Genomic DNA, 27861 nt, shown 5'->3' with positions numbered 1-27861 from the left:
GTATAAGGAAAGAGAGGTGCTGGGACCCTGCAGAGAGCCCAGAGAGCTGGCCGGAACACACTCTGGTTCCCTGGGCTCGGCTGCCTCCCAGGAGGCTAGGACCCCAATGAAGAAAAAGCCCCAGGAGACTCCTCGGGAGAATGGAATGAAAGACCTATCTCTTTTTCCAAACCCAAGAAGAAGAAATCTTTTTCCAAGGAGAAGCTGGTTAGTAGCGATCTTGAAGACACAGCTAGCAGCGGAAGTCTTCCCAAGAGGAAGAAATCTTTCCCCAAAGAGGAACCAGTTAGTGACCCTGAACTGTCAGAAACAAGAGTGTCCCCAAGAAAAAGAGGAAATTCTCTTCCATGGAGGAGCCACTCAAGCAGGGAGGGCCTTCAGAGTCTGCTGGCAGCAAGAAAAGCAGCTCTAAGAAGTTCCAAAAGCTATCCCAGGAAGATCGGAAGATCGTGTGGGGCATAACCCATGGAGATATTTCTCAAATCATCCCTGGTATTCTAATAAAAACAAATTTCACAAGGAAATAAGAAAAAGAAAGAGCATAACCTGCATATATCTCTAATTTTGGATTTGACTGCATTTTTATTTGGGGACTAATAGGTGCTCCTGGAAAAAAGCATTTGTTGTTTCTAGGGTATCTTGCTAGTTACACCATATATCATGCTATTAACATTCACTGTTATTTAGTTTGCTTTTTCTGTCTACCAAGGGATGAAACAAAATCTCCAACTATAACCTTATTTATTTTCCCTTGTATTTATTTTATAAATTTTAAAGCTGTGTTATTTGATACAGAGATTTCATGACCATTAGACTGTCACTCTTTATCATTAGAAAAGGCAATTGATGTTATTTGTCTTGAACTCAACCTTGTCTGATATTAGCATCTGGACTTCATTTTTTGGACCTGAATTCACTGATTAAGTCTTTGCCTATCCTTTTACTCTCAAGTTTTCTGAAGCACTATTTAAGATCACAGGTCAACAAACTCTGGCTTATAAGACAAATTTGACCCATTGCCTGCTTTTGTAAATAAAGTTTTATTGGAACATTGTCCTGTTCATTCATTTGTATATTGTATATGATTGCTTCCATGTTGTAACAGGAGAAGTGAGTAGCTCTAACAGACTGTATAGCCATAAAGCCTAAATATTTACTAAAATATTACTTGCTGGTCCCTTTTTTTTTTTTTTTGCTGGTCCCTTTTTCAATGCATCTCTTACCAGGTTTTTTTTTTTCCCCCTCCAATCGAGTCATTTTCTTTTAATAAGTTCATCCAATTTATAATTTAATATTTACTTACATGACAAATGTTTCATCTTAATTTTACTACCTTATTTTTTGTATTGTTAAGCTTTCAATTCTATCTTTTTATTACATATTTCATTTTATAGCCTGTTTTCTTGGAAGATTTATAGTCTGTGTCCTTTAAATCACATTTCTTTACTCCAAACTAAGGAAGTTAGTGTGCTTAGCATTCCTGTGATTGATCTTGCTATGAATGAGAAAAAATTCCATTTTTGTTAACTACCTACCTATCCCAACTCAGTATTTCTTCCTTATATTATTTCTACATTGTTATAGCTTATGACATTCTAATGTTTGTCCTATATTCAAAATTATTCAATGCTAATCACTAATCTTTTAACTTAGTTTTCAATCCATCTCTGCATTCAATAGTTTATAATTTACTTACCTCCATTCTCCACCTTTCCCATCAAGGGCTGACTTATTGAAAATAAGCCATGGTTTTTCTACTTAAAAATATGTCAATTGACATTACACTTAAACTAAAGCTTGCCTGGACATAAAGTCTTAGGTCATATTTTCCCTGCATTTTAACCAAACAATAAAAGTCTTCATAGGAATTCTCTGGTGATCCAGTGGCCGCTTTCACAGCCAGGACCTGGGCCCAACCCCTTGTTGGGGAACTAAGATCTGCAAGCCGCATGATGTGGCGCAAAAAAAATTTTTTTTTAATTTTTAAATTTATAAAGTCTAGAAATCATTTTAGAATTTAAACTCATTTTTTATTTATTGTGGGAAACGCTTCCTTAATGTCTTGAAACTGTTTTTCTATTTCATTTATTCTATTGTATTTTTCAGGGGTATTAATTATAGGCATGCTAAATTTACTGTCTTCCGTATCTGGCTCTGTCTCTAGGCTTTATTTTTACTTTTTCCATTTTGAATTGCTCAAATTTCTCAAGCTTACCTCCATTATTCTTAGCTATCGGGTATATGTGCTGCTTTGAAAGTGACCTTCATTTCTATAATAACTATACCATTGCTCTTTTATTTCATACTTTGGTTCCATTAGCTCCACTCTTATATCTTATCATTTATTTCTTGAGCTTTTGTATATATCTATAAACTTCTGTTTCAGAGGAGCCATGTCTTACCCCAACTCTCCAGACCACCTCCCACCATAAGGAGCTATTTATTCATAATTTTTACTTTCTCAGTTCTTTCTGAAAATGATCATCTTCATTTCTCCCTTAAGGCTTGACTCAATGCTGGACTAGTCTCCCCTACTCAAAAGGGCCCACATGGCATAGATTTGGGGGGATGATCATTTAGGCTTTATTTCTCTTCAGCTGATCAGATACACAACTATTAGCTGCGTGCTGCCAGTTTCTCCTCTACACTTAACTTCTTGCAAAAACAGTTCAACTGTACAGCTTGTTTGGAGAAGGGCATGGCAACCCACGCCAATAGTCTTGTCTGGAGAATCCCGTGGACAGAAGAGCCTGGTGGGCTACAGTCCATAGGGCGGCACAGAGCTGGACACAACTGAAGCGACCCAGCACGCACACGGTTTGTTATCCAATCCCACCTCTCTCGCCACTCAGGCAGCACCATGTATATACCAACCGAGCCATTCCTGGTAAGGGGATCACTGGCTTTGTCCTCATGGTGTTTCCCACCACTCTGCTTGAGTTATATAGAGGAAATCATCTCTCCTTGCAGAGAAGGAAATGGCAATCCACTCCAGTATTCTTGCCTGGAGAATCCCAGGGACGGAGGAGCCTGGTGGGCTGCCATCTATGGGATCGCACAGAGTCGGGACACGACTGAAGCGACTTAGCAGCAGAAGCAGCATCTCTCCTTGCATCCTTTCTTGCCCTGGTTCAATTCCCACTGCACTTAAATAATACTAATTCATACATTCAAATTACAAGGTTTTGTTCAAAGATTGAGTTTCTCTTCTGTTTCTCATTCTCCTCATTCTTTTTAGTTGGTTTAGAGAGAACAGAGATGTCAGTATTCTGCCATCATTAACCAGAAGTATCTTTTAAAATTCTATATAGTAAAATATACCAAATAAAAAATCATAAAACTTGTCTAATTTTTGCAAACATATTCTTTTGTGATCATTTTGAATTTCTTATTTTAATGAATAAACATGCTATTAAAGAAGGTACTAAATTTGATTTAGAATCACTATGTCAAATCCACGTGATTCTAGCTTTAATGGCAAGTGTTCATTTACTTATTAAACACTTATGACAAGTCCATCATTTTCTGAGAAGCTACAGAGTATATTAATAGTAAAAGACAACTTTTTTTTTCCCTTAGAAGATTACAATCTATGCAGTGCATAGAGATAAGCTCAATTGCTTAGTATTGTCCGACTCTTTGCAACCCCATGGACTGCAGCCTGCCAGACTCTGTCCATGGAATTTTCCAGGCAAGAATACTGGAGTGTTTGCCATTTCCTCCTCCAGGGGATCTTCCTGAACCAGGGATCGAACCTGCATCTCCTGTGTCTCCTGCATTGGCAGGTGGATTCTTTACCACAAAGCCACCTGCGAAGCTCCATAATCTATGCCGTGAGATGCACCTAAAAGAAAGGAAGTGAGTAACTGGAGGATTTTGCCCACAGCTCTGAGCACCCAGGCTCCTCCAGTCTCACCATAACCAAGGACAGGCCCTCTGTCCAGAACAATGGATGTCTTCCTCTTTGTCCTCTGGCCAGTCCTAGCCTTCAGAACACAGCTTAGCTGTCACCACATGCAGATTCCCAAAGGCAGAGTTAGTTCCACGCTCTTTTGAGGTACTCTGTGCATTTACCTGTTTTAACCCTCATTAGAGTCTACTTTGCTTGTTCTTCTGCTCTCTTCCCTCTTAGGAAATGAGCTCCTGGAGGGATAGTTTTCTGTTCTTCATTACACCCAGAGCCTAGCACAGTGCCCGGAAGTAAACAGCTGCTTGGTAAGTACACACTGCCTACATAAATGGCTTCCGTGATAGCAACTGAACTCTAGGTTGCCTACCCAAACCAGGTTACTAGGTTCACCCACCAATAATTAATTTTTAAAAATCACCAAATTGGTACTTAAGTCTACACAGTGATTTCTAATAGCCATAGCCATTTGCCAAGAGAAAATATAATTTAGAATTTTTAAAATGTTTGAATATCGCCGTATATCTCAAGAACATCAAACGTTTCATGGGCTTCCCATGAAGTCCAGTGGTTAAGAAACTACTTTGCAATTCAGAGGACAGTTTAAATCCCCAGTTCCAGAAGATCCCACGTGCTGCGGGGCAACTACACCTGTGAGCCTTGAAGCCGGTGCACCTGGAGCCCAAACTCGGCAGCAAGAGAAGCCAGTGCAATGAGAAGCCCGCGCACAACAAAAATCAGGCACAGCCAAAAATAAACACATATTAAAAAAAAAGTTTCATCAAATAGATTCATATAATCTGCCACAAGGTCTATTTAGCAAATAATGTTTTCTAAAAAACATTAAAATAATGTTTTTTAATAAATGTAAGAACGCATTAAAATCTGCCTATTCAACATCCTTCTAAGAATCCATTAATCTATCCATTAGTCCATCTTTCAGCATTTGCCACAAGATGCCAAAGCTCTTGCTAACGATCTCTATGCCATTACAAAGTGTTTAATTGCAACATCTTAAAAACGACTCTCCAAACGCCATGTTTTTTAACATCAACCTGTGATTATTTTTTCTATTTCTTTGAATTGTAACATTTTTAAAATCCTACTAAAAGCCAACTTTCCATCTTCTTTTTAAACAATCACCTACCTGTTCTCCGTTTTCAAATCCCTCTTTTAATAAGCCCAATTTAATCTTTATAGCTATATTTTCAATTCCCTGATGTGTTCAGACTTACTTTATACACTATAAAAGGAAAGAATGTTCAGGGAAAATGGCTTTCTGCTTTGAATCTAACTTCCTTCTTAAGAAGTATTGTTTAATCAAATAATATTTGATATTATTTAATATCAAAATCACTTGTCTATAAACTGGAAACGACCACTAATATGGTCTTCTCTATCTTAAAAAAGGTTCCCCTTTTTTAATTAAAGAAGTAATCATGACAAAAGCACTAAAATAGATTTCAGGGGAAAAAAAAAAAACCTACATTTTTTAAATTTTGTACATCTAAAAAAAAAAAAAAAAAATTTTGTACATCTAGCCTCCCAACACTGAAGTTCTTTACTGCTACTCCACCAAAGGTGCAATTCACATGGCCTTCATTCATTGACATTCGCGATAAGATAAAATTTGAGGAAACATATAGCAGCAGCAGCATAATGTATGAAGGCCACATGATCTTAATCAAATGTCTTATAGACCCTAATATTTAAATATGATCCCACTGAAATACTATCACACTGTCTAATACATTTAGAACTACACCTTTTAATATACGATGAATATCACTTAAAAAAGTCTTAACCAGACCAAATTTATCACTACAGTAGATACTATCTTCATCCATGGAAATAGCTTGCCTAGAAAAAGAATACAAACAAGTCTATGCTTCCTTAAAGAGAATTAAGGTAATTAAGCACTCTCAACAGCACTAGAATATACCCTTTAATATGCCCTTATTATTACCAAAAAAGCAAAAAATACCTGAGAAGAGACTCACAGAAAGAAATTTTTCATGGCAAACATATCCATATATGAGAATTGAAGAGAAGGAAATATGGGTAGCTGTAAAATCTTTCTAAAAAATCCTCCTTGATATTATGTGAAAGTCATTCAAGTCATGTCCAACTCTTTGCAACCCCACAGACTATACAGTCCATGGAATTCTCCAGGCCAGAATACTGGAGTGGGTAATCTTTCCCTTTTTCCAGGGGATCTTCTCAACCCGGGGATCGAACCCAGGTCTCCAGCATTGTCGGCAGATTCTTTACCAGCTGAACCACAAGGGAAGCCCTTGATATTATATGCTGAGTTTAATGAAAAATAAAACAATTCCCTTCCGTAGTTTCTTTCTTCTTGCAAATACAGAGGAATAAGACATTAGTAGGAAGAAAGGTAAGAAAGATAAGCTTTTAACAAAAGCAACCGACAGCCCTTTCGGTCTTCTAACAGCAACCAGAACCCAATTTGCAAAATATGAACATTAGTCTCTTTGGGACCGCCACTGTATCACCTCCATGTGGGATCTCTGTGTCATTACTGCTCTTTTGAGTCTCCTGTTTCAGAAGCATGTTCATTTCACTGCCAAACTATTTTCTAATTGCCATCTGTAATTTTATATAGTCTACCCCCTTTGAAGGGCCTGGACCTACAACATACCTTACAATTTTTTTCTAATCCAACGTGAACCTAAATTCTCAGAATGCTAGCTAATATATTTAATACAAATGAAAAGAATTTTTGCTTATCCCAGATCATATAAAGTCTGAAAAAGCTTAAAAACTTAAAAAGTGTCCCATTTTAAGTTTTTTTTTTGAAATGTTTTGACTCAACTTCACGCAGCATAGAAATGTGAAACTGAACAGATGAGTATATTGATTTAAAAAAAAAAAAAAAGCAATATCCCACACACCAGTGTTAGACTCAGAAATTATAAAAATCTATCAACTGGTGTGATTCACAGATCAGTGAGAAAATCTGCCTATCATCCCAAAATATAAACAATATTCAACACAAAGTGCAAAGGAGAGTATTTTAAGCTAAGTTAAATGCTTATTGAATGTCTGCTGCTAAGTCACTTCAGTCGTGTCCGACTCTGTGTGACCCACAGACGGCAGTCCACCAGGCTCCCCTGTCCCTGGGATTCTCCAGGCAAGAACAGTGGAGTGGGTTGCCATTTCCTTCTCCATATTGAATGTCTACTATGTGCCAAATACTGTGCTCAAATAGCACTGTGCAAGTAAGTCTACATTATGAATTTCAATTAAAATGACTTTATGCTAGTTGAGCTTCTTACCTAATTTATTAGGAAGGTAAGGAGAGCTCACACAGCAGTGGAGAGCACTTACTGGCTTCAGTGGGTATCAGGGATGGGGCTTAAAGTGGGCTCAGCTCATTACTAGGTGTTTGACCTTGGGCAAGTTATTTAGGCTTCAGTTTTCTCAGTTGTAAAGAGGCTTACAATAGTATGTACCTCATTGAATCACTTAGGAAAATTAAATTAGGTATTTCAATATGCATGGTACCCAGCACACAGTAATCACTTAATGTTAACTACTATTAGAAGCAGTTAAGTAGTGGTTTATTGGTATTATCATTTTAATCAAAGATCTGCAGGGCTGAAAGGCAGTCTCCAGCTGCTGGTGGTTCTCTGAATGATACAGTGTAATTCTCCAGTAAATCAGGCCCTCCCACCCTCTTGAGGCTAGAATAACAGAATCCACTGAAAACTGTTTCCTACTATTATCTGTATTAAAAATCTAATATTAAAAATGTTTTCAACATTCTATAGAACATCTAGACACTGGCGTTCTTGGGACGAAAATACTAGCAGAATGAACAGTGTTTGATTGGGTTATGGCATTTATTAGCTCCAATTAAGAATCCCTTACAACAAATGCTTTCTGAGTTTCTATCCCTGCCATGGGGTCACTCTCAATTGTTACAGAAACCCTATATTGCATGACAAAAAGAGAAATTAAGTTGTAGCTACAGTTCTTTTGTTCCAAGAATCTGAAACTAATGGCCTCTCTGTTGCTCGATTCCAGGTACTCTTTTCCATCCTTATCTCACTTGACCTCTCTGCGGCATTTGACACTGCTGACCACTGTCTCTTTCTTGAAAAATCTCTTTTTGGCTTCTCAGTCAGTGGCTTCCTTTCTCTTAGCGCCCACACTTAAATGTCAATGTTCCCGAAGATGCTTTTAATCTTATTTTATAGGGATGCAAGATGAAATGCCTACATGTGTCACAGGGGTGGGCCAAGGGCAGACTGGCGAACTTTGCTCATCTAAAGGCAGCAGACTCAAACCAGTTTCAACAAGTTGTTGGAAAACACACACACACACACACACACACACACACACACACACACACCTATGGTTTCCAGATCTTCCAATTTAAAAAAAAATACAAATCCAAATTTTCTCACAAAAATCTTCCACGTCAGTAGCTCATTTAAACTGTTAAAACACAAGGTATGTGACCCTGAGCAAGTTATTTTACAAATATGTTTCCTCATCTATAGAGTGTCAGTGATAAAAGCGACACACAAACTGTGAATGTCAAACAAAAACTTTTACTGGCTACCATTTTAATGTCTGTTCTACCTTACCCCAGGTTTCAAGCTAAGTATATAAAACTGTAAATATGTATAAATAAATTTTACCGGAGCAGGGTCCAGAAAGTTTATCAGATTCCCAAAAAGACTAAGAACCACAAAGCGAAATTTTTCTACTTCTACAACTTCAGCTGTTATCTATACAAGGATGGATCCCAAATCCACATCCGATTACCCCAAGAAGACCACTTTACCTCTGTAACCAGCCTCTCCACTGACTTCTCTCCAAGCCCATTGCCATTGCCATCACGGTAGTCTAAACCTTCAATCTCTTCTCAGCAGCTGTCCTGTTGCCCTCCTTTGTTCCACTTTTTTAAGATCTGAATCCTCTAAAACGCAAATAATTTATTTGGCCAAAGGCCTACAAAATGTATGAGAAATCCAAACCTCTTAACCTAAGTACAGACTCCTTAGGACCTGACCAAGCCAACCACTCCCTCTCCCATTACAGATTCCTACTCCCCCAATTCCTGCAATTTGCAACACAGAAAGCTCCTTTGTCAGATCCCACCTCCTGGAATGCCTATCTAACTCCTCCTATTTGCTCTGGGCAGAAACCCACCCCCCTGGAAAATCCTTACTTCTTGCCCCAGGCCAGAGTAAATAGGCTTTCCTTCCTCCAAGCTAAACTATCCTCCTCATTCAAAGTTGTAAATGTCAACTTTATTTTTCTTCTCCACTAGACTAAAAACTCCTCAAGGGCAAACAAAGTATCTTTTTCTTAGAAGGCCCAGTTGTTTTTAGTCGCTCAGCTGTGTCCAACTCTTTGTGACCCCATGGACTGCAGCACCCCAGGCTTCCCTGTCCTTCCCCATCTCCCAGAGTTTGCTCAAACTCATGTCCATTGAGTTGGTGATGCCATTCAACCATCTCATCCTCTGTTGACCACTTCTTCTCCTGCCTTCAATCTTTCCCAAACCCTAGAGCTACCACTAAAGAAGCCGATGTGATAAATGAATGAAACAGCACAGGCTTCGGCAAACCCTACCATCACCTCAGATAAGCATCCTACCTTCCCAAGGTGAGCCTACCAAATCAGCCAGACTATTCAGCTTTTCAAAGCCATGCAACAACACACACACCTGCACGCATACAGCTTCAAGTTTAAAAGGAGCTAGAAGAAAACCCACCTTCTTTGCCCACTGGTGTACTTACTTACCACTTTCTTACGTTTACCAACTCAAGAGTTCAATGGCAGAGACTAGGCTAACATCGAGCTGCTGAAACTTTCTGTGAATACACTGCTAATTTTTTCCTGGCACAAAAATATTTGCCCCACGAAGGTAATTATTATATCGTATCTGTACTCAAATACTTACTAGTATTATTAATATATGCTGAGTCAAGCACTCATTCACACTGAAAAAAACTCCCATCGAGAATATTAATCTTTAAAGGAAAGTATCATACAAAGACCACATATGAGGCTTTATGTGCAGCTCCTCATTTAATCACAACAGCCCTATGAAGGTGTTATCATCACCCCCTTTCACAGATGAATAAACTGAGACTTAATGAGATTAAGTAATTTATCCAAGTCACATAGGTAGGATTCAAAGCCAGTGTGATTCCACACACAGCCCAAGCTTTTAACCAATACAAAACTATCAGTTCAGTTCAGTTGCTCAGTCATGTCTGCCTCTTTGTGACCCCATGGACTGTAGCACGCCAGGCTTCCCTGTCCCTCACCGACTCCCATATACAAAAGTATACAACATCGTTAAATGGAAGATCCTGAGATCACGTGGTATGCACACACAATCACAAAACAAACACTCACAGATCACAAGATGTTAACAATGGTTATCTCTTGAATAGAATGAAAGTGTTAGACGCAAAAAGTGTCCAACTCTTTGTGACGCCATTGACAGCAGCCCACCAGACTCCTTGTCCATAGGATTTCTTAGGCAAGAACACTGGAGTGGATAGCCATTCCCTTCTCCAGGGGATCTTCCCCACCCAGGGATGGAACCCAGGTCTGCTGTGTCACAGGCAGATTGAATGGAATGAATATGAATAAGTATAACCTTGGGGTATCCCTGGTGGCTCAGACGGTAAAAACGTATGCCTACAATGCGGGAGACCCGGGTTCGATCCTCTGGGTTGGGAAGATACCCTGGAGAAGGAAATGGCAACCCACTCCAATACTCGTGCCTGGAAAATCCCATGGACTAAGGAGCCTGGTAGGCTATAGCCCATGGGGTCGCAAAGAGTCAGACACTACTGAGCAACTTCACTTTCACTTTCAAATATTACCTTTAATCAGAAAAAAAGTCAAACAAGAGAAACAGTACAGAGAATAGAAGAATAAAGTGGCCTGAAAGTGAAAATGAAAATTGCTCAGTCATGTCCAACTCTTTTCGACCTCATGGACTATACAGTCCATGTAATTCTCCAGGCCAGAATAATGGCGTGGGTAGTCTTTCCCTTCTCCAGGGGACCTTCCCAACCCAGCGATCAAACCCAGGTCTCCCACACTGCAGATGGATTCTTTACCAGCTGTTGAGCCACAAGGAAGCCAAAAGTGGCGGAGGGGAATAGTATAGAGCACAGAAGAGTAAAGTGGCCTAAGTGAGTTAAGAGTCAAGTACATGAGCTACCTTATCTAATCTTTATATCAAAAGAAAAAAAGTTTTTTCCATTTTGCAGATAAAGCTGAAGAACCTGCCCAGTGCAAGAACTGGCTGGGATCAGAACTCAAGGCCCAGTTCAAATGTGGCTGACTGTAGGGTACTATGCTACAAATTAAATGCAACCAAAAAGCTGTCTTAAAACCAAGTCACACACACACACACACACAAAAAAACCAAGTCACATTCAGGGAAAGAAACCGAACCAAGTAACCGAGCATCCTAAGTGCAATCACGGAAAAAAAGAGAGGAGTGGGTCAAGAGTATCTCTGTGAGTGTCCCAAAAAAGCCAGGACCAGTCATTACAGTTGAGGTTCTGGGACAAACTTGTACCTGATGGAAGTGAGACGACTCCACTGCTGTTTGTTCTGCAAAGCACAGAGCTACATTAGCATAAATTAAATGGGTTTGGACGGAACACCATTGTATATGCAGTGGGGTATCTCCTTTGGGGACAATTGGCTGTCTCCAACCCAGTATCACCCATTCATCCATTGTTTACATGTTACCAGGTATGGGGGGTGGGGAGGGGGGGGGAGAGATTGGGTGCAGGCAGTGTGAGACCATTGCCATCTAACTGTATTCAGATATAAATGATCTCTCCTTATCCATAACTATGGTTCCACTGTAGAGTGAGCGCAGCTAACTCTGGGGGAACAATCCAGGTAAGAATGAATAGATCAGCCTTTTTTTTTTTTTGAAGTGACATGTTTAATTCTGGGTGCTCTGACTTAGAAATTTTAAAATCCATCTAAACTGTAATTTCAATTCTCTATAATAGTATTAACATGATTTACTGAGAAAAATGGTTTGGGGTAGGGTATACAAATTTCCTTACACAATCTTTCAGAGGAAAGAAAACTTGATTACTTCAGACTTAATAAATGAAAATAAACATCTACTTTTGAAACTAAATATTTAATAATGAAAAAGTATACTACCTAAGCCACTTAAAATTAATTCAATATTTGCCTTGAAAGTCTTTTTTTAGTTTCAAATACAATGTAACTTTTTAGATTATGAAACACACTATTCCTTCAAAAATAAAATAGCCCATGGAATGATTAGATCAGGAAAGACTGCAGGGGTGGTGGGGTACAAAACTTTTGGGATCTGTACATATACAGATTTTGAAAGCCTGGGAATATGAAGCCAACAATATACCTTAAAATATCAAATTAGGAAGCAAAGAGATTTTTTTTAAAAACCTTAAAATGTCCTAAGAAATTCATAGACTGATTTCTTCCATGCAGTATGCTCTAAAAATAAGGACAATTAACAGAAGTAACAATTCAGGGTACACAAGTATATGAAAACATCCAAATCAACAAGCAATTTCAAGAAATCAATAAACAACCATTAAACGTAATTTACATTTTTTGTATGAAATCCACACCATTTCAAATATCAAGCCTTTCTTTCTTAAGCCAAAATACTAAATGGCTGGATGGCTGTCACTGTAGAGAGTTTTATTTCAGGCAAGCAAAAGGAAAAGGAGACACATTTAGTCAGACTCCACAGAAGGAATCTCACTTCCACGCGGAACAGAAGTCAGCACTGACCCTGCGCTGGGTTACCCACTGCCCTGCAAGCGCCAGCTTCTGCTGGATAACAGTACTCTGGGGTGAGTGGTCAGAGTGTGGAACACCTCTGCCAGCCAACTCCACAGCCTGCTACCGGGTGGGACACACATACCTACACACAGCCTCCGGCCCCAGGTCCACTTAAAAAGAGCCGGGAAGGAAAGAGCCAATAAAAGAGGAAAACACCACCTCCCCAGACAATCCCACGCAGGGGGCTGGTGGGGGGTGGGCGCTGGTGGGGGGCGGGGGCGGGCAGGGCACATTAACATTTGACTTCCACACACTAAAGAACACCAGGAGGTTAAGTGGAGCCACAGGAAACATCCCATCCCCGAAAACCAGGAAATCTAGATTTGGAAATTTAAGTCTTAGACATTTTTTAAAAAAAACTTTCAAAACTCACGGCACCAAAATATAGCTAAAATTGAATCCGTTTAAACCTAGAGGGGGGGGGAAATACCCAAACCACACTGTGTCAGCTATGTTCAGTTCCCTGAGGGTTCTTCCACAGACCCTTCTGAGTTGCGGCAATAACAAGTTTCCTTTGAAATCCCCCACTTTTCTATTTCTAGGGTCGAACAGAACAGTATCACAGAAATCCAAATAGTTATTATCAGAAAAAAATAAACGGACGATCCTTAAACTTGCAGACCTTGTTTCAGGAGCTGCCCTGCCCACCTCCACTTCCCTCCTCATTCTTGGGGCTTCCCAGCGGGGTCCGTGCTGACAACCAGGGTCCCCGCCTGGGGTCCGGTCCCCGTGTTTCTTTTCCCGGACAGTAACCAAACAGAACAGGAAACTCCTCCATCTAGGGGCTGCTCCAGACATCCAGCCCCCGTCTCCCTCCCTGACAGTCTCCTCCCCCCTCCCTGCATCTTTCCCTCTGCAAGGCTGTCCAGAAAAGGGGGCTCGGGACTCGAAAGAGTCCGGGATGGGAGGAAGGGTGGCTGCTCGGTCTGAAAATAAACACCCTCGCTTCCTGGGGTAAGGGCTAAAAGAGCGATTAGAAAAGCCTGCCCAGTAGAAATACCACCTGAACGTACCTCCTCCCTTTCCCACTGCAACAAGCCCAGTCACTAACTAATCAGCTAAGACAAATCCCTGGAAAACTTTTGCAAACGGGCAGAGAGGACCCTCTCCCCAGCCGGGGGGCTCCCGGAGACGGGGCTGGAGTTTGCAGCCCTGGAAGGGCTCACCGGGGAACGGGGTGGGGCGCGGGCGAGGGGTGCAGGGGCGGAGTACCTTCCACGGACAGGAACTGGCAAAGAGTTTCAAAATAGCCGAGTGCTCTCCCCCACGCCCTCGGGGGTCGCGAGCGCTAGGACCGAGGCTCCCCGAAAGGAGGCCAGCCCCCAATTCGGGCCTAAAAGGAAACTTTCCGGGCCGCGGCTGCACCTGACTCCTCCACCGCCCCTCCACCCCACCCCACGCCCGCAAGGCCGCCCGCCCCGCCCCGGCCTGGGCCGCCCGGAGCGCAGAGGAGGGGGAGAAATAAATCCAACTATTACCGGAATCGGGGGTGGGGGGCGTCGGCGAGAGACCCGGGGGAGGGGGCGGCTGGACGCCCATTCCCCACTCCTAGGCCTTGACGCCCCTGTCCCGGCCACCCCGGGCCTGCCGCCCCGCCGGGGAACCTCCCGGGGGCCCGCGCAGGATTCGGCCCAGCAGCGCTGCCGTCCCGCCCGGAGGCCCCGGGGGACCCGAAGGGGCGCGGGGAGGCCCGGGGTGCGGGGGCAGGGGGCAGGGCGCGGCCGCTGCGGGGCCCGCCGGCCCGAGGCCTAACCGGCACCCCCACCCCCCCGCCCCGCTCCACACCCCTACCCCGGCCCGCGCAGGCCGCGCCGCTCGCCCCGCTCCGGCCCCGGCTGGACCCCTGGCCGGCGGCCCGCCGTCGTTGCCCGTGGGCGCCCCCCAGGCCCCCGAGTCCCCAGCCCCCGCCACCCCGGCGCCGGCCCTCTCACCCTTTCATTCTCTGCCCGGGGCCTGGCGCGGGCCGGCGAATCCCCGGCCTCACGTAAGCGTGCTCGCCGCCCGCCCTGCCTGCGCGGCCCAGCCCGCCGCCCTACGGGAGCCCGGGGATGTGGGCCGGGCCTGGGGCCGCTTCTGCTTACCTTTCAGCTGCTTTTTTTTTTTTTTCTCCTTCCCCCCTTTTCCCTCGGCTGGGCTGACAGATCAGAGTGAGAGGCGCTGGCAATGGACTAGGAAGCTCGGCTGCCGCTGCTACGGCTCCCCCCGGGCTCCGGCGAGAGCCTTTCCCTGTCAAGCAAGAGGGGTGAGGATCATATTTTTATTTTGGAAACTAAAAAGTGCTCCCAGGGTCGGTGATTATTAAGGGGAAATCCCTGAATATACTCTCCAGCCAAGAAGGCAGGGCTGCCGGGGCTGCACAAGAAGAGGCAGCAGCCTCCTACAGCACCACTACAGGCACTGCGAGGACATAACACCAGAGCCGCTCCTCTGCCCTCCGAAACGACAACTTTCCTACCATCTTGGAGGCAGAGCAAAGGGGGGCCGGGGGGAAAAGTGCACCCGCTCCCGATAAAGTACAAATTTCTACTTCTCATCTCCGGAAAAAAGTCCACACCGGCCGTCTCCACCGGCGCCTGGGGGAGAAAGCGGGGAAGAAACTGGGGGTGCCTGAGAAACGTTTGCGTTTGCTCCAGGGGGGAAAATGTTTCTGCATCTTCTGATGGAAAGAAATCTTTACAAGACACAGGTTTTCCGGTGATTATTGTTTTCTGTTTAATTTTTTTTTTCCATGTTCGTGATAGAGGTATTTGAATTTTTTTTTTCAGGCTAATAATGATTTTTTTTTTTTTCCATTACAGATCTAAGTTCTGGGTTTGATGGTCAGTTTATAAATTTGAACTTCAAGAGACTTCCTAGCCACTTTATTTGCCTGCTTATTTATATGTTTTTGTGTAGAGAGATATTTGTTTCCTTATATATAAAAATTTGTGCTATATATTCCCTTCCAAACTGCGATTGCTGGAAGACAATTGTAAAGGGATGTCTTTTGTCTCCTTTTCCCAAAGCAGTGTAAATAAAACCTATTGACTGTCCAGAAAGGCAAGATACAGCTGTTTATTTTTCACAGTGCAAATTAAGGCAGAAATCACTGGGGGGTTAAATACAACTCAAGTATAGCTGACCATGTTTCTAGAAATAACCCTAATGCTGTTATGGTCTGCTTGTGAAGAAAGATTAGTGGAAAACTGCAAATAGGTTATAAAGACAGCTTTAGATTTTCTTTTAAGTAAAATTGCTTACTGAGAATTATATCCAGGCATTTAAATTTTTTTGCTTGTTTAGTTTATATCCTTTAAAATTTAGATTTTTGGTGCATTGCACATGTTGCTGTCCACATTCTGTGTCACAGAATTGAGAATGAGTGTGTCTGTTTTTGTTAGAGTTGAAATGTTCAGAACTTCCAGTGTGTTGCCAAGCTATGAATTACTCTTAATATATTGCAATGGATGTCATGAATCAGCGTTTCTTCAGTAAGCAAAAGGTTAGTAGATGGAGGGGATCAAAGTTACCCAGGATAGGGGGGATCAAAGCTGAGATAATAGATGAGGGACGGAAGGGTGCTGCTCACTTGCTGCAATTCCATAGAAAACTTACTGGAAGAGAACAAATTGCAGATATTTTGCTATTTTTGTGATGAAAGAGAGGAATACTAGAAAATGAACAAAAGATCTTTTTGTATTTCTACAAGGAATAATGAATCTTGTACTAAAAGTTATTTTTCTGATGCAGATTGCCTGACATAGTGGAAATGAATTTGTGATATCAGTGCCTTGCATCAGTAGAATATTTAATTCCTTTCATTTAAAATCAACTAAAAAGCATTTAGAAATAACTGATGACTCACTTTAAAATGTTTATTTTTTGAGCTTCCAAATGTCAAAATTCACATAAATAAGTGAGTTCAGATACTGCATATAACAGATATTAATTATTTTCATTCTCACCCTCATCTTTATTATCTCAGTTTGAATATAGTAGCTGAATAGTCTTTTTTTTTTTTTTCCTGGAAGTTTTTCCTTACTATTTGCTAGAAAAATGTAAAGTAAATAAAGTAAAATTAACTGATTTTAACATCTCAGAAGCCTCAGTTATAAAGTAGTGTTCTATTTACAGTTTTTTGGTTTTTTTTTAATCATTAGAAATCAAACACTTTGGTCATAACAAGGAAATCCGTTCCCTTAATGAAATCTAGTGGAGTTGAAAAACATGATTTGAGCAACTTGTTCCTTATATGTGACATGACTTTATAGAAATACTTTGAATTTTTCAAGACATTAAGATGTGTTTGATTTAAGTTGACTGCACCCTTTTATGCAGTCCCTCTTGTGACCAACAAGCTTTTTTTGAGTGATACCTGTCTGGGGATAGGGGTATGTGCATAACATGGTGCAAATATGGTACCATTTCAGTGTCATTCTTTCTGTAAAGTTTGACTTGTACAGGGCTGTGAGCCATCAAGTTTTTCCATCAGCTGAGCTAAATAGTCTAGTCTGAGGGAATTACAGCCCAAACAAAAAAGAAATCCTGCTACAATTGCAACATGGGTGAGTTTGATTGGTCAGTGTTTATTTCTATTGGTAGCTGAACTCATTTCAGGTGTTATATCTCTTCATTCCTAGAAACTACAGGTGCTAACAAAACTACTGACATAGTTAACCTTAAATAACCCTATTTTGCCCAGTAAAATTCCTAGTACTCAAATTTGGCTAACATTGAGCACCTGCCTCTTGAGAAATCTGTATGCAGGTCAAGAAGCAACAGTTAGAACTGGACATGGAACAACACACTGGTTCCAAATAGGGAAAGGAGTATGTCAAGGCTGTGTATTGTCTCCCTGCTTATTTAACTTATATGCAGAGTACATCATGAGAAACGCTGGGCTGGATGAAGCACAAGCTGGAATCAAGATTGCCAGGAGAAATATAAATAACCTCAGATATGCAGATGATACCACCCTTAAGGCAGAAAGTGAAGAAGAACTAAAAAGCCTCTTGATGAAAGTGAAAGAAGAGAGTGAAAAAGTTGGCTTAAAACTCAACATTCAGAAAATGAAGATCATGGCATCCGGTCCCATCACTTCGTGGCAAATAGATGGGGAAACAGTGGACACAGTGAGAGACTTTATTTTCTTGGGCTCCAAAATCACTGCAGATGGTGACTGCAGCCATGAAATTAAAAGATGCTTGCTCCTTGGAAGGAAAGTTATGACCAACCTAGACAGCATATTAAAAAGCAGAGACATTACTTTGCCAACAAAGGTCCATCTAGTCAAAGCTATGGTTTTTCCAGTAGTCATATGTGGATGTGAGAGTTGGACTATAAAGAAAGCTGAGTGCCAAATAACTGATGCTTTTGAACTGTGGTGTCGGAGAAGACTCTTGAGAATCCCTTGGACTGCAAGGAGATCCAACCAGTCCATCCTAAAGGAAATGAGTCCTGAATATTCATTGGAAGGACTGATGCTGAAGCTGAGACTCCAATACTTTGGCCACCTGATGCGAAGAACTGACTCATTTGAAAAGACCTTGATGCTGGGAAAAATTGAAGGTGGGAGGAAAAGGGGACAACAGAGGATGAGATGGTTGTATGGCATCACCGACTCAATGGACATGAGTTTGAGTAAATTCTGGGAGTTGGTGATGGACAGGGGCCTGGCGTGCTGCAGTCCATGGGGTTGCAAAGTCAGACACGACTGAGCGACTGAACTGAACTGAGCACCTAATATATCTTGGTAACTTCGCTGGATGCTTTTTTTTTTAAATTTAAATTTATTTATTTTAATTGGAGGCTACTTACTTTACAATATCATAGTGGTTTTGCCATACATTGACATTCATGTCAATGTATGCTGGACACTTTTATCTATGGACTGTGGTTTAATTCCCCTAACAGCTCCAAAAAAATACTATTTTTCTTTCCTTCCTTCCCTCCTACTCTTTTCCCCGTTTTTCTTCTTTTAAATACTGTTGGGATAATTACCTTCACTTTTAAGGAGAGTAGATCTTGGGCTTTCCAAAGATTCTAAATCCTTTTGCTGTATAGTTGCTGAGGTACCTACCACTGCTCTATACTCTATATCTGGAAATGATGTTCCTGCCATTTTTTTTGTAATTTAGTCACTAAGTTCTGTCCAACTGTTTTGGGACGCCATGGACGGTAGCCTTCCAGGCTTCTCTGTCTATAGGGTTTCCCAGGCAAGAATATTGGACTGGGGTACCATTTCCTTCTCTAGGGGCTCTTCGCAACCCAGGGATCGAACCTGTGGCTCCTGCATTGACAGGTATATTCTTTACCACAGAGCCGCCTGGGAAGCCCTTCTGCCATTTACTCTTTGCCAATAACAGAGTAGCCAGCAGTCAGATCCCCCTTTGAGCCACTAGTGGCAGCCAGTGGCTAATTTCACCCTTGTGACATCTAGTTCCTATCTATCCATTGTTTTGAGGAATGCATACATATATTAATATGTATATGTGTCAGCTGAGACACTGTGTTTAGGAGCGATTTCCTTCCTGATCCTAAAAGTGGACAGTATATGTGGAGCGCTAGTGTAATTAGAAATGTTACCTATGGTGGTAAAATTACAGTACTTTATAAAAAATCTAATCAATGGATAAAGTGACCTGGAACCATGAATGCCAGAGTTTACCTATGTGATCTTTAAAGCAGTGTCTTTTATTTATTCTGTTATGCCCTAATTTCACAGGTAGCTTGTTTAGCCTTTAGCTGAAATAAGAAATGCTTGCCTTAATATTTTTACTATTATTAGAAATTTTAATTGATCTGCCTTTTGGTGTTAGTGATTTTAGTTTTGCAAACATTAACTACCTTATTGTGAACACTGTAGTAAGGTTACGAAAATACTACCTAGGGACTGCCCTGGCAGGTCAATGGTTAGGACTCCCGTACTTTCACTGCAAAAGGCCCGGGTTCAATCCCTTGTCTGGGAACTAAGATCCCCAAAGCCACAAGGTGCGGCCACAAAAAAGAAAATACCGCCTAGATTCACCGATTGTGTGGATTTAAAGTGAAAGATTTATGCATGTTTAATATATTAGATGTCTTTAAGCAATAAAGCCATGCCTTTATTAGTGAATGTGTGCTGACAGAATCACCAGTGACATCAGACATTATTATACAAATTTAGTGGGGGGTTTTGGGAGAAGTAGGGGTGTGATTATAAACCTTCCCTAATCACAGAAATGTTTTTCCTAACATTTCTAAAGGCAAACTCTGAAGTCATATCAAGAGGTCCCTCGTGTGAAGACTTCCAAGGAGGTAAAAAGAAGTGGGGTGTGTTCAGGGCCTGAAAGTTTTCAAAAATCATACTGTTGATCTCAGAGAAAGAGCAGTGAGCAGTCCTGAGGAGAGATCTTAGTTCCCTGCCCAAGAATTAAATCTGGGTCACCTGGATGAAAACCAAGAATCCTAGCCACTAGATCACTGGAGCTAGAAGCTAGAAGCAAAGTGGCCCTGGCTCTTGCCCCTGTTTGAAAGCAAGAATGTTTCAAGGAGGCAAAAACTGTAAAAACAGGTACAAAGTTTATAATTAGAGACCCAGCACAATGTGTGGGAGATCTCACAGGAAAACAGTTTGTTTATCCACCTCAGAAGCAGTGCAGAGATGTACACCCAGAGAGAAAGGGTATGGGCATCCTGTCTAGAGAGGAGGAGTGCAGTAAGTCAGAAACTAGGCAGAGATCCACACGCAGAAGAGTGGGCGTTCTGAGTGCAGAGCAGCGCGGTATGGAGGCGATGTAAATCACCTCTGTAGGACAGTCCTTCCAAGTCTTTGTTTACCCTTGGCCAGTTATCTTGTTTCTTTCTTCACACCTGACTGATCCGTGGGGTCCTCCCCAAGATATGTGTGCAACCTTTTTGCTAAGCTGGATCCCACTCTAGAGGCCTACCAGTGCATGTCCACACTTACTGTGGGTGGGCCTCCCCCCTCCCTTTCTGACCCCCAAGAAGCCTTCCTGCACATGTGCAGACAGGGAGGCTTTCCTTGACCTCAGGAGCGGGCACTTTATCTCTTTGTTCTAGCAGAGCTCAGCTTTTACCACTAGCTTTGTCCTTGGAGTATCTGAGTGAGAACAAAGCTTGAATTTTATTCCACTTGACAAATACCAGGTATCCAGCCCAGAAGCTCACTGTCTCCTGCCTCACTATTATGGTGGCCATAAATGTACTTTTTTTTTTTTTTTTTTACTTTAAGCATTTCTGTTTTGGAAACATTTGTTGGTAATGTTTCTATCTAAAACAAAGATTTTAGTTTTCTTGTGGCTTTTATGCCCTGATGAAAACATTTCTGAGACAAACATGGTATTTGGGAGATACCCTCATCATAGCTTTAGGTTATTCAAATATGAAATTCCTATATTAGAGATTGAACTACAGTCAAAGCACACACGATCAGGTAATCTCCAAGTTCTGACACCTACCCAAGGGCATTGAATCCTGGAAACAGCTACCTGATACCAAGCCAGAAATGTCTTTTTTTTTTTTTCAAATCCCCATAACGGATAGAAGATACTCTCCAGGAAACAGATAGTCACCTGCAGCAGCAGGGACAGGACATATCCCTGATACTGTATCACTGCCGTCTTGTCACACTGCAGGCAAAGAATGTGACATCACTTCAACCTTGGCAGTCTCTGGCCATTTCTTTTGACCCTGACCTTCAGTTCAGTCGCTCAGTCGTGTCCGACTCTTTGCGACCCCATGGACTGCAGCTCGTCAGGCTTGCCTGTCCATCACCAACTCTTGGAGCTTGCGCAAACTCGTGTACATCGCGTCGGTGATGCCATCTAACCATCTTTTCCTCTGTCGTCCCCTTCTCCCACCTTCAATCTTTCCTAGCATCAAGGTCTTTTCAAATGAGTCAGTTCTTCGCATCAGGTGGCCAAAGTATTGGAGTTTCAGCTTCAGCATCAGTCCTTCCAATGAATATTCAGGACTCATTTCCTTTAGGATGGACTGGTTGGATCTCTTTGCAGAGACTCTCTACAAAGAGAGTCTTTGCAAGGGACTCTCAAGAGTCTTCTCCGACACCACAGTTCAAAAGCATCAGTTATTCGGCACTCAGCTTTCTTTATAGTCCAACTCTCACATCCACATATGACTACTGGAAAAACCATAGCTTTGACTAGATGGACCTTTGTTGGCAAAGTATAATGTCTCTGCTTTTTAATATGCTGTCTAGGTTGGTCATAACTTTCCTTCCAAGGAGCAAGCATCTTTTAATTTCATGGCTGCAGTCACCATCTGCAGTGATTTTGGAGCCCAAGAAAATAAAGTCTCTCACTGTTTCCATTGTTTCCCCATCTATTTGCCATGAAGTGATGGGCCCGGATGCCGTGATCTTAGTTTTTTGGATGTTTCAGCCAGCTTTTTCACTATCCTCTTTCACTTTCAACAAGAGGCTTTTTAGTTCTTTACTTTCTGCCATAAGGGTGGTGTCATCTGTGTATCTGAGGTTATTGATATTTCTCCTGGCAATCTTGATTGCAGCTTGTGCTTCATCCAGCCCAGCAGTTCTAATGATGTACTCTGCATATAAGTTAAACAAGCAGGGTGACAATATACAGCCTTGACGTACTCCTTTTCCTACTTGGAACCAGTCTGTTGTTCCATGTCCAGTTCTAACTGTTGCTTCTTGACCTGCATACAGGTTTCTCAGGAGGCAGGTCAGGTGGCCTGGTATTCCCTTCTTAGACTGACCTTAGACTGAGGAAAACACCTCTCCAACTGAAGCTGTGTTTTAAGTAATGGTTAGTAGAAAGAAGGGGCCTCCCTTGTGGCTCAGACAGTAAAGAAGCTGCCTGCAGTGCAGAGGACCCAGGTTTGATCCCTGGGTCGGGAAGATCCCCTGGAGAAGGGAATGGCTACCCCCTCCAGTATTCTTGCCTGGAGAACTCCATGGAAAGAGGAACCTGAGCCTAAGCCTGGAGGGCTGCCGTCCATGGGGTCGCAAAGAGTGGGACAAAACTGAGAGACTAATACTTTTCACTTAGAAACAAACACCCCCCAAAGCGGTATCAGAGGTTGGGTTTGAGCAAACTTGTAAGTGATAATCAACTTTTTCTAAAACTTGTAATGAGAAAACTGTGTTCCAAAGGTGATTGTTAGCTAAAACATTGTAATAAGAAGAGAAATCCATGGAGTCCTCAGAATAATAGGCAGAGATCAACACAAAGGTGACTGTTCTGCTACGTTCCTGGTTAAGCAAGCTTTGTAGACCCACTAGGAGCTTAACTACTATTTCCATGGGAATATTAATCCCAGGTTCCAAATAGTTAATTTACAGTGATATTCTGCAACACAATCCATTACGTTTGGACTTCCTGTGCTGTAATATCTTTGCCATATTTGTTACAGGCTGCCAGAATTCAAGTAAGGATGGGGAAAGGGGGTGGTGGGAAATCCTCTCATTCAATTAAAGTAAGGAATAACCATTAACACGATTTAAACAGCTTGATTTAAATTCAGGGAAAGGAGATTTTTGAAGCTATAAAATGATGAGGCCAGTTGTAGTGCACCAGTAAGAAGAAAAGACTTCAGTCAATAAAAATTGTACTGTTTATCTACATACACTGATGTTCCTGTTTTATGCCTGTTTGAGTGCTGTATGGTCCTATAGTAGTAGTTATTTGCATCTTGTTTTCTTCTTAAGGAAAACCGGAAAGAGAAATGAAGACATAGACGTAGGTAAAATTTTACTAAAAATTACGTAACCTAGTCTCCTGCTATTAGCCTGATGCCCTTTTACCCCACAGAGCAAGCCCTGGCCATTCCTGTCATGATGCCTCTGTTCTCAGCTCTGCCAGTTAAGTCCCACTCTGCCCTGATGCTTTGCTCACAGTCTTGTTTCGGAAGCCTTCTGGTGGCAATCTGTATGTACCTTATTCTCACCCTAGTGCCTTGAGTTGTTTTCCAGAACTTCCCCCCCCCCACCCCGCCCCGATATGTGTTGTTTTGTGCAGGAGGAGCTGTAGTAGTTTAAGAGGTTAGTCTCCAGTCTAGGCTATATGGTTTAGAAACTTGGCTCCACCATTTTCCTTGGTGGTATGACCCTGGGCGAGCTACTTAGGCTCTCAGGGATAATAATAGTACCTACCTCATTGTGTTGCGAGGATCACAGGGCATAATGCACAAGGCAGAGTCTTAGTGCCATGTGAAGGTCAGCTGCTCCCTGGTTGCTTGCCAGTAAACATCTTACAGGCAGCACAGCCCAAGGTCAGGGAGGGCTGTTTTGTTTGTGTTTTGTTTTTAAACATTACCAAGACAGTGGACTTAGCAGCGCTAGTCACAAGTTGAATTAACTCAGTACAGAAAAAGACAAGGACTATGATTATGGCATACCAAATATCTACACCACAATACCTACAAAAACAATGAGTTGACTCTTTTTTCTCAATATTCAGATAGTTGATAGTCTGCAGCAAAGAATTTAAAGGTTAGCTGAGATCTGGGTGTCCTTCAGACTCATTCAAGGTCTTAAAAATTGTAAAATGAAATACAGGAAGAGTCCATACAGAATACAGAAGAGAAATAATGTGACCAGTTTACACCTTTTCATTAGCTGTTCTAAAGAGAAAGTGAGCTGCTCAGTCATGTCCGACTCTGCAACGCCATGGACCATAGCCCACCAGGCTCCTCTGTCCATGGAATTCTCCAGGCAAGAATACTGGAGTGGGTAGCCATTCCCTTCTCTAGGAGATCTTCCCAACCCAAGGATCGAACCTGGGCCTCCCACATTGGAGGCAGATGCTTTACCATCTGAGCCACCAGGGAAGCCTGTTGTAAAGAGAGAAAGATGCATTTAAATTTCAACATGAGATCTTGAAGAAGACTTTTCTGACAACAAGACATGGAAAGGTTTATGAAATATCTTCAAAACAAGTCACCCCACAGAAAAAAAAAAAAAGGGACGTGTTTGACACGTATTTCCAATGAAATGTTTAATAGGGCAGGTACTAGTTCATTGTTTAAAATGTACCTACAGTGTTAAATAGTAGACAAACTGGGGGGTTTAGATCAGAAAACCACGTGTGAATCCCAGAGCTAATATTTATTTACTAGTTTGTCTACTACAAACCAAGATGGTTTCCCCAGCCCCTCAAGCCTCGGTGCCCTCATTCTCAACACAACTGATTGAATAAGATGATTGACAGACCATGTATAGTATACTGTGTGACATGTAGCAGCCACTCCGCAACTGTCCACTTGCATTTTTGTCCCTGAATTCATAGAAAGTGCCTGGAATTAAGGTAGGATTTTAATTAGAAAACTGTAAAAGAGGATCTTATTCTAGAAGCCGTTCCTAAAGTATTGAAGAACAAATACCTAATTAGAGCCCTACTTACATAATTTCCCTGGTGGCTCAGATGGTAAAGAATCTGCCTGCATGTGGGAGACCTGATGGGCTACAGTCCATAGGGTCACAAAGAGTCGGACAGGACTGAGCAACTTTCACTTTATTTTCACTTACATATTTACTATTTTCTTGCATGATTTGTGTGAGATTTCTCTTTTTGACTAGTCATTACTGCTTTTGACAGAATTATTTTTTAAAAATATGATCAAACTGTATTTTTTCACAACAAGAAGAGGCTCAACCAACACAAAACCACAAGTGTTTATTCAGTTAGCCATGTTCCAGGCAGCTATGCATTTCCTTGGCACTTGGCTCTAACAGAAAATGATGACGGGGGAGTTCCCTGGTGGTCCAGTGGGTAAGACTCTGTGCTCTCAATGCAGGGGACCCAGGATCCATCCCTGGTCAGGGAACTAGATCCCGCATGCCACAGCTAAGAGTCTGCATGCCACAGTGAAGATCTCAAAAGCTGCAGCCAAAAATAAATTAAAAAAAATTTTTAAATGATGACAAGTCTTTTTGTTCAGGGTATTGCATGATACAGTGGCGAGAGACCTCACCTCAACTCTGTGGCATAGAGTGTTTACAAGAGGGAACTTAAGAAATCAGTTCGGCAGCTTATGACCTACTGGAGAGAATGGTGATATAGAAGAGAAAATACCCAAAGTCATTGTGGTTGATGTATTATTTCACAAAAAAGATTCTCTTCAGTTACAGATGCATGTATGCATATTTTTATGGTGGACTAGGGACAAAAAATTGAAGAAATACTGGTGTATCTTACGAGGCTGACATTTGTAGCGTCCTGGAGTAGTTAAATAGTGAGCGAACCAGTCCCCATCCTCACTGGCTTTATAGGCTTAGCACAGGATAAGGGTTTGCACTGACCTGGTTGAGAAGAACTTGGAGACCACTGGGCTTAAAAATATTTGAAGTTCCCCACCCCCCACCTCTGGCCCAGCTAGGCAGGTCTGTGGTAGATTTGTTGGCTGATAAGAACATCTGACCCTGGATAGGTTATCTCATCAAAATACAGTTTAGCCATGCAGTTTTGCTTGCCATACCTCAACGACACCAAGGAGCCAGTGTGTGGTCAGAAGAATGAAAGAGAACCTGGGAATGCTAGGTCTTTTCTGAGAGAAATCAACTGAACAGGCTTGTGATTCAAGTCAATGAAGAATTAGATCAGCTGAACATTAAATTACTTACCTATAAATCAAAGATAACTGGAATCTCAAATGAGGTGTTTATGACTAAAAGGAAGTTTTTGGTTTTTTTTTCACACAGCAGGTTCTGACTGTATAGAACTTGATTCAAAAGATGGGATTTATTGCAAAGGTTAACTTCCTAACAGTCAAAAGTAAGAGACAGCCAGAGTTGATTGACCTTCTCAGTTAGCGGCTTATTTATTGCACGCTCAGTGGGCATGGTAGTTGGTTAGGTTCTGTAGGGAAGTGAAAGAAGAGACAGATATAATTGTGAACTTAGGATCTAGTTGCAGAGGTAGATAATATCCAGGAAGCCCTTGGAGAACAAGCAAGAGCTCCTAGTAGGGAATGGAAGGGGCGGAGCAGGAAGAGGAGGCTGCCTTGGGTTATTGTGGGGGATCCATCCACCTGAGTAGCCCAGGGACCCCAGGCTGCTCTCAGAACTCTGAGCCTCTCCCACGCCTTCTAAAAACCAGTGAGAGTGCTTGTGTAGATTTAAGGAGAACTGTGGACAGCTCTACCACAGTCCTGGCACATAGAAGATATTAAATCAGTGTTTGTTGAATCTAAATGGAGAAAATTTTTATTTACCTGGACAGAGGAAATAACATTTGCCAAAGCAGGAGTGAGCATGTCTTAACAGAAGGTGTGTTGGGAAAGATAGAGGAAAAGGAAGTAGTAGAGTAAGGCTCAGTTAAGAGGATCTTGAAAGCTAAGGCAAAAAGTTTGAACAGATGTAACAGGCAATGAAGAAGGCAATTATTTATACTTAAGCAAAAAAAGAAAAATCTTCTGCTATTTAATTATTCAAGGAGTACCTATGAATCATTTATAGTGTGCTAGGCACTGTGGTTAAGATACAGGGAAATGGCATCCCTGCCCTCAGTGGCTTAAGTCTGACAAGAAAAGTAAGAATTATTGCTTTGGGATGCTTTATTTATATACAGATCCTAGTTTTACTTTTCTTTATTCCCCTCCACCCCTTGCCCGGCAGAGCAGTGTTAATTCCCTGACCGGGGATTGAACCTGCACCCCTTGCATTGGAAGCACAGTCTTAACCACTAGACCACCAGGGAAGTCCCAGATCCTGGTTTTAAAAATATAAACTCCTTGAAGGCTAGCTGTTTTGTCCTTTTTTTTTCTCTCTTGATCTGTTTTGTTGACTTAGCATGTAGAATAGTGCCTAGCACAAAATATGCACCATAAATATTTATTGAATTAATTTGAAATTTTGAATTTTTAAACAGTACAATCTCTTTGAGACTAATAAGATAATTAAGATATGACTTTTAGATAGGTTAAGTGAGGAAAGTTCTAAGAAAGCTTATGTGGACTTACTGTTGTCAATCTCAATACAAGAGTCCAAGATGATTAGTAAAATACCTGTACAATTCTAATTATGTCAATAACCTTTGAGCATTATATTCCATTTGACCATGTTATAGTCCTGCTAAAAAAACCTGGGAGTGGTGTTAAGTATTCTACTTTTTTCTACTGGCATATTCTGTTGT

General features: G+C 41.8%; 2 protein-coding genes and 1 non-coding gene across 9 annotated transcripts in view; 2 read left to right on the top strand and 1 right to left on the bottom strand.

The window, feature by feature from the left end:
• The window catches only part of INO80D (INO80 complex subunit D), a 67066-nt gene extending 52078 nt beyond the window's left edge, over positions 1-14988 (bottom strand). For 3 of the 7 annotated variants that reach the window (XM_043910288.1, XM_043910293.1, XM_043910294.1), the window contains exon 1: positions 14851-14988. The gene's annotated coding sequence lies outside the window, so the exon portion shown is untranslated. Of the gene's footprint in view, positions 1-13981; positions 14479-14700; positions 14807-14850 lie in introns of those variants that run through there. The other 4 variants (XM_043910291.1, XM_043910295.1, XM_043910292.1 and 1 more) reach the window with 3 other exon arrangements.
• LOC122698203 (basic proline-rich protein-like) lies at positions 348-15807 on the top strand. Its single transcript, XM_043908883.1, has 4 exons — positions 348-449; positions 14322-15011; positions 15317-15463; positions 15568-15807. Exons 1-4 carry the CDS (start codon positions 348-350, stop codon positions 15571-15573), a joined length of 945 nt encoding a protein of 314 aa, XP_043764818.1. The 3' UTR covers positions 15574-15807.
• Positions 15808-25482: 9675 nt separating this feature from the next.
• On the top strand, positions 25483-25555 carry TRNAE-CUC. Its single transcript has one exon. It is a non-coding gene; the product is annotated as a tRNA-Glu (tRNA).
• Positions 25556-27861: the final 2306 nt, after the last annotated feature.

Source organism: Cervus elaphus, chromosome 8, assembly GCF_910594005.1.
Source record: "Cervus elaphus chromosome 8, mCerEla1.1, whole genome shotgun sequence".
In the NCBI taxonomy this organism is placed as follows: domain Eukaryota; kingdom Metazoa; phylum Chordata; class Mammalia; order Artiodactyla; family Cervidae; genus Cervus; species Cervus elaphus.
Note: the sequence above shows the minus strand (reverse complement) of the source record. Positions and strands in the feature narration are given on the sequence as shown.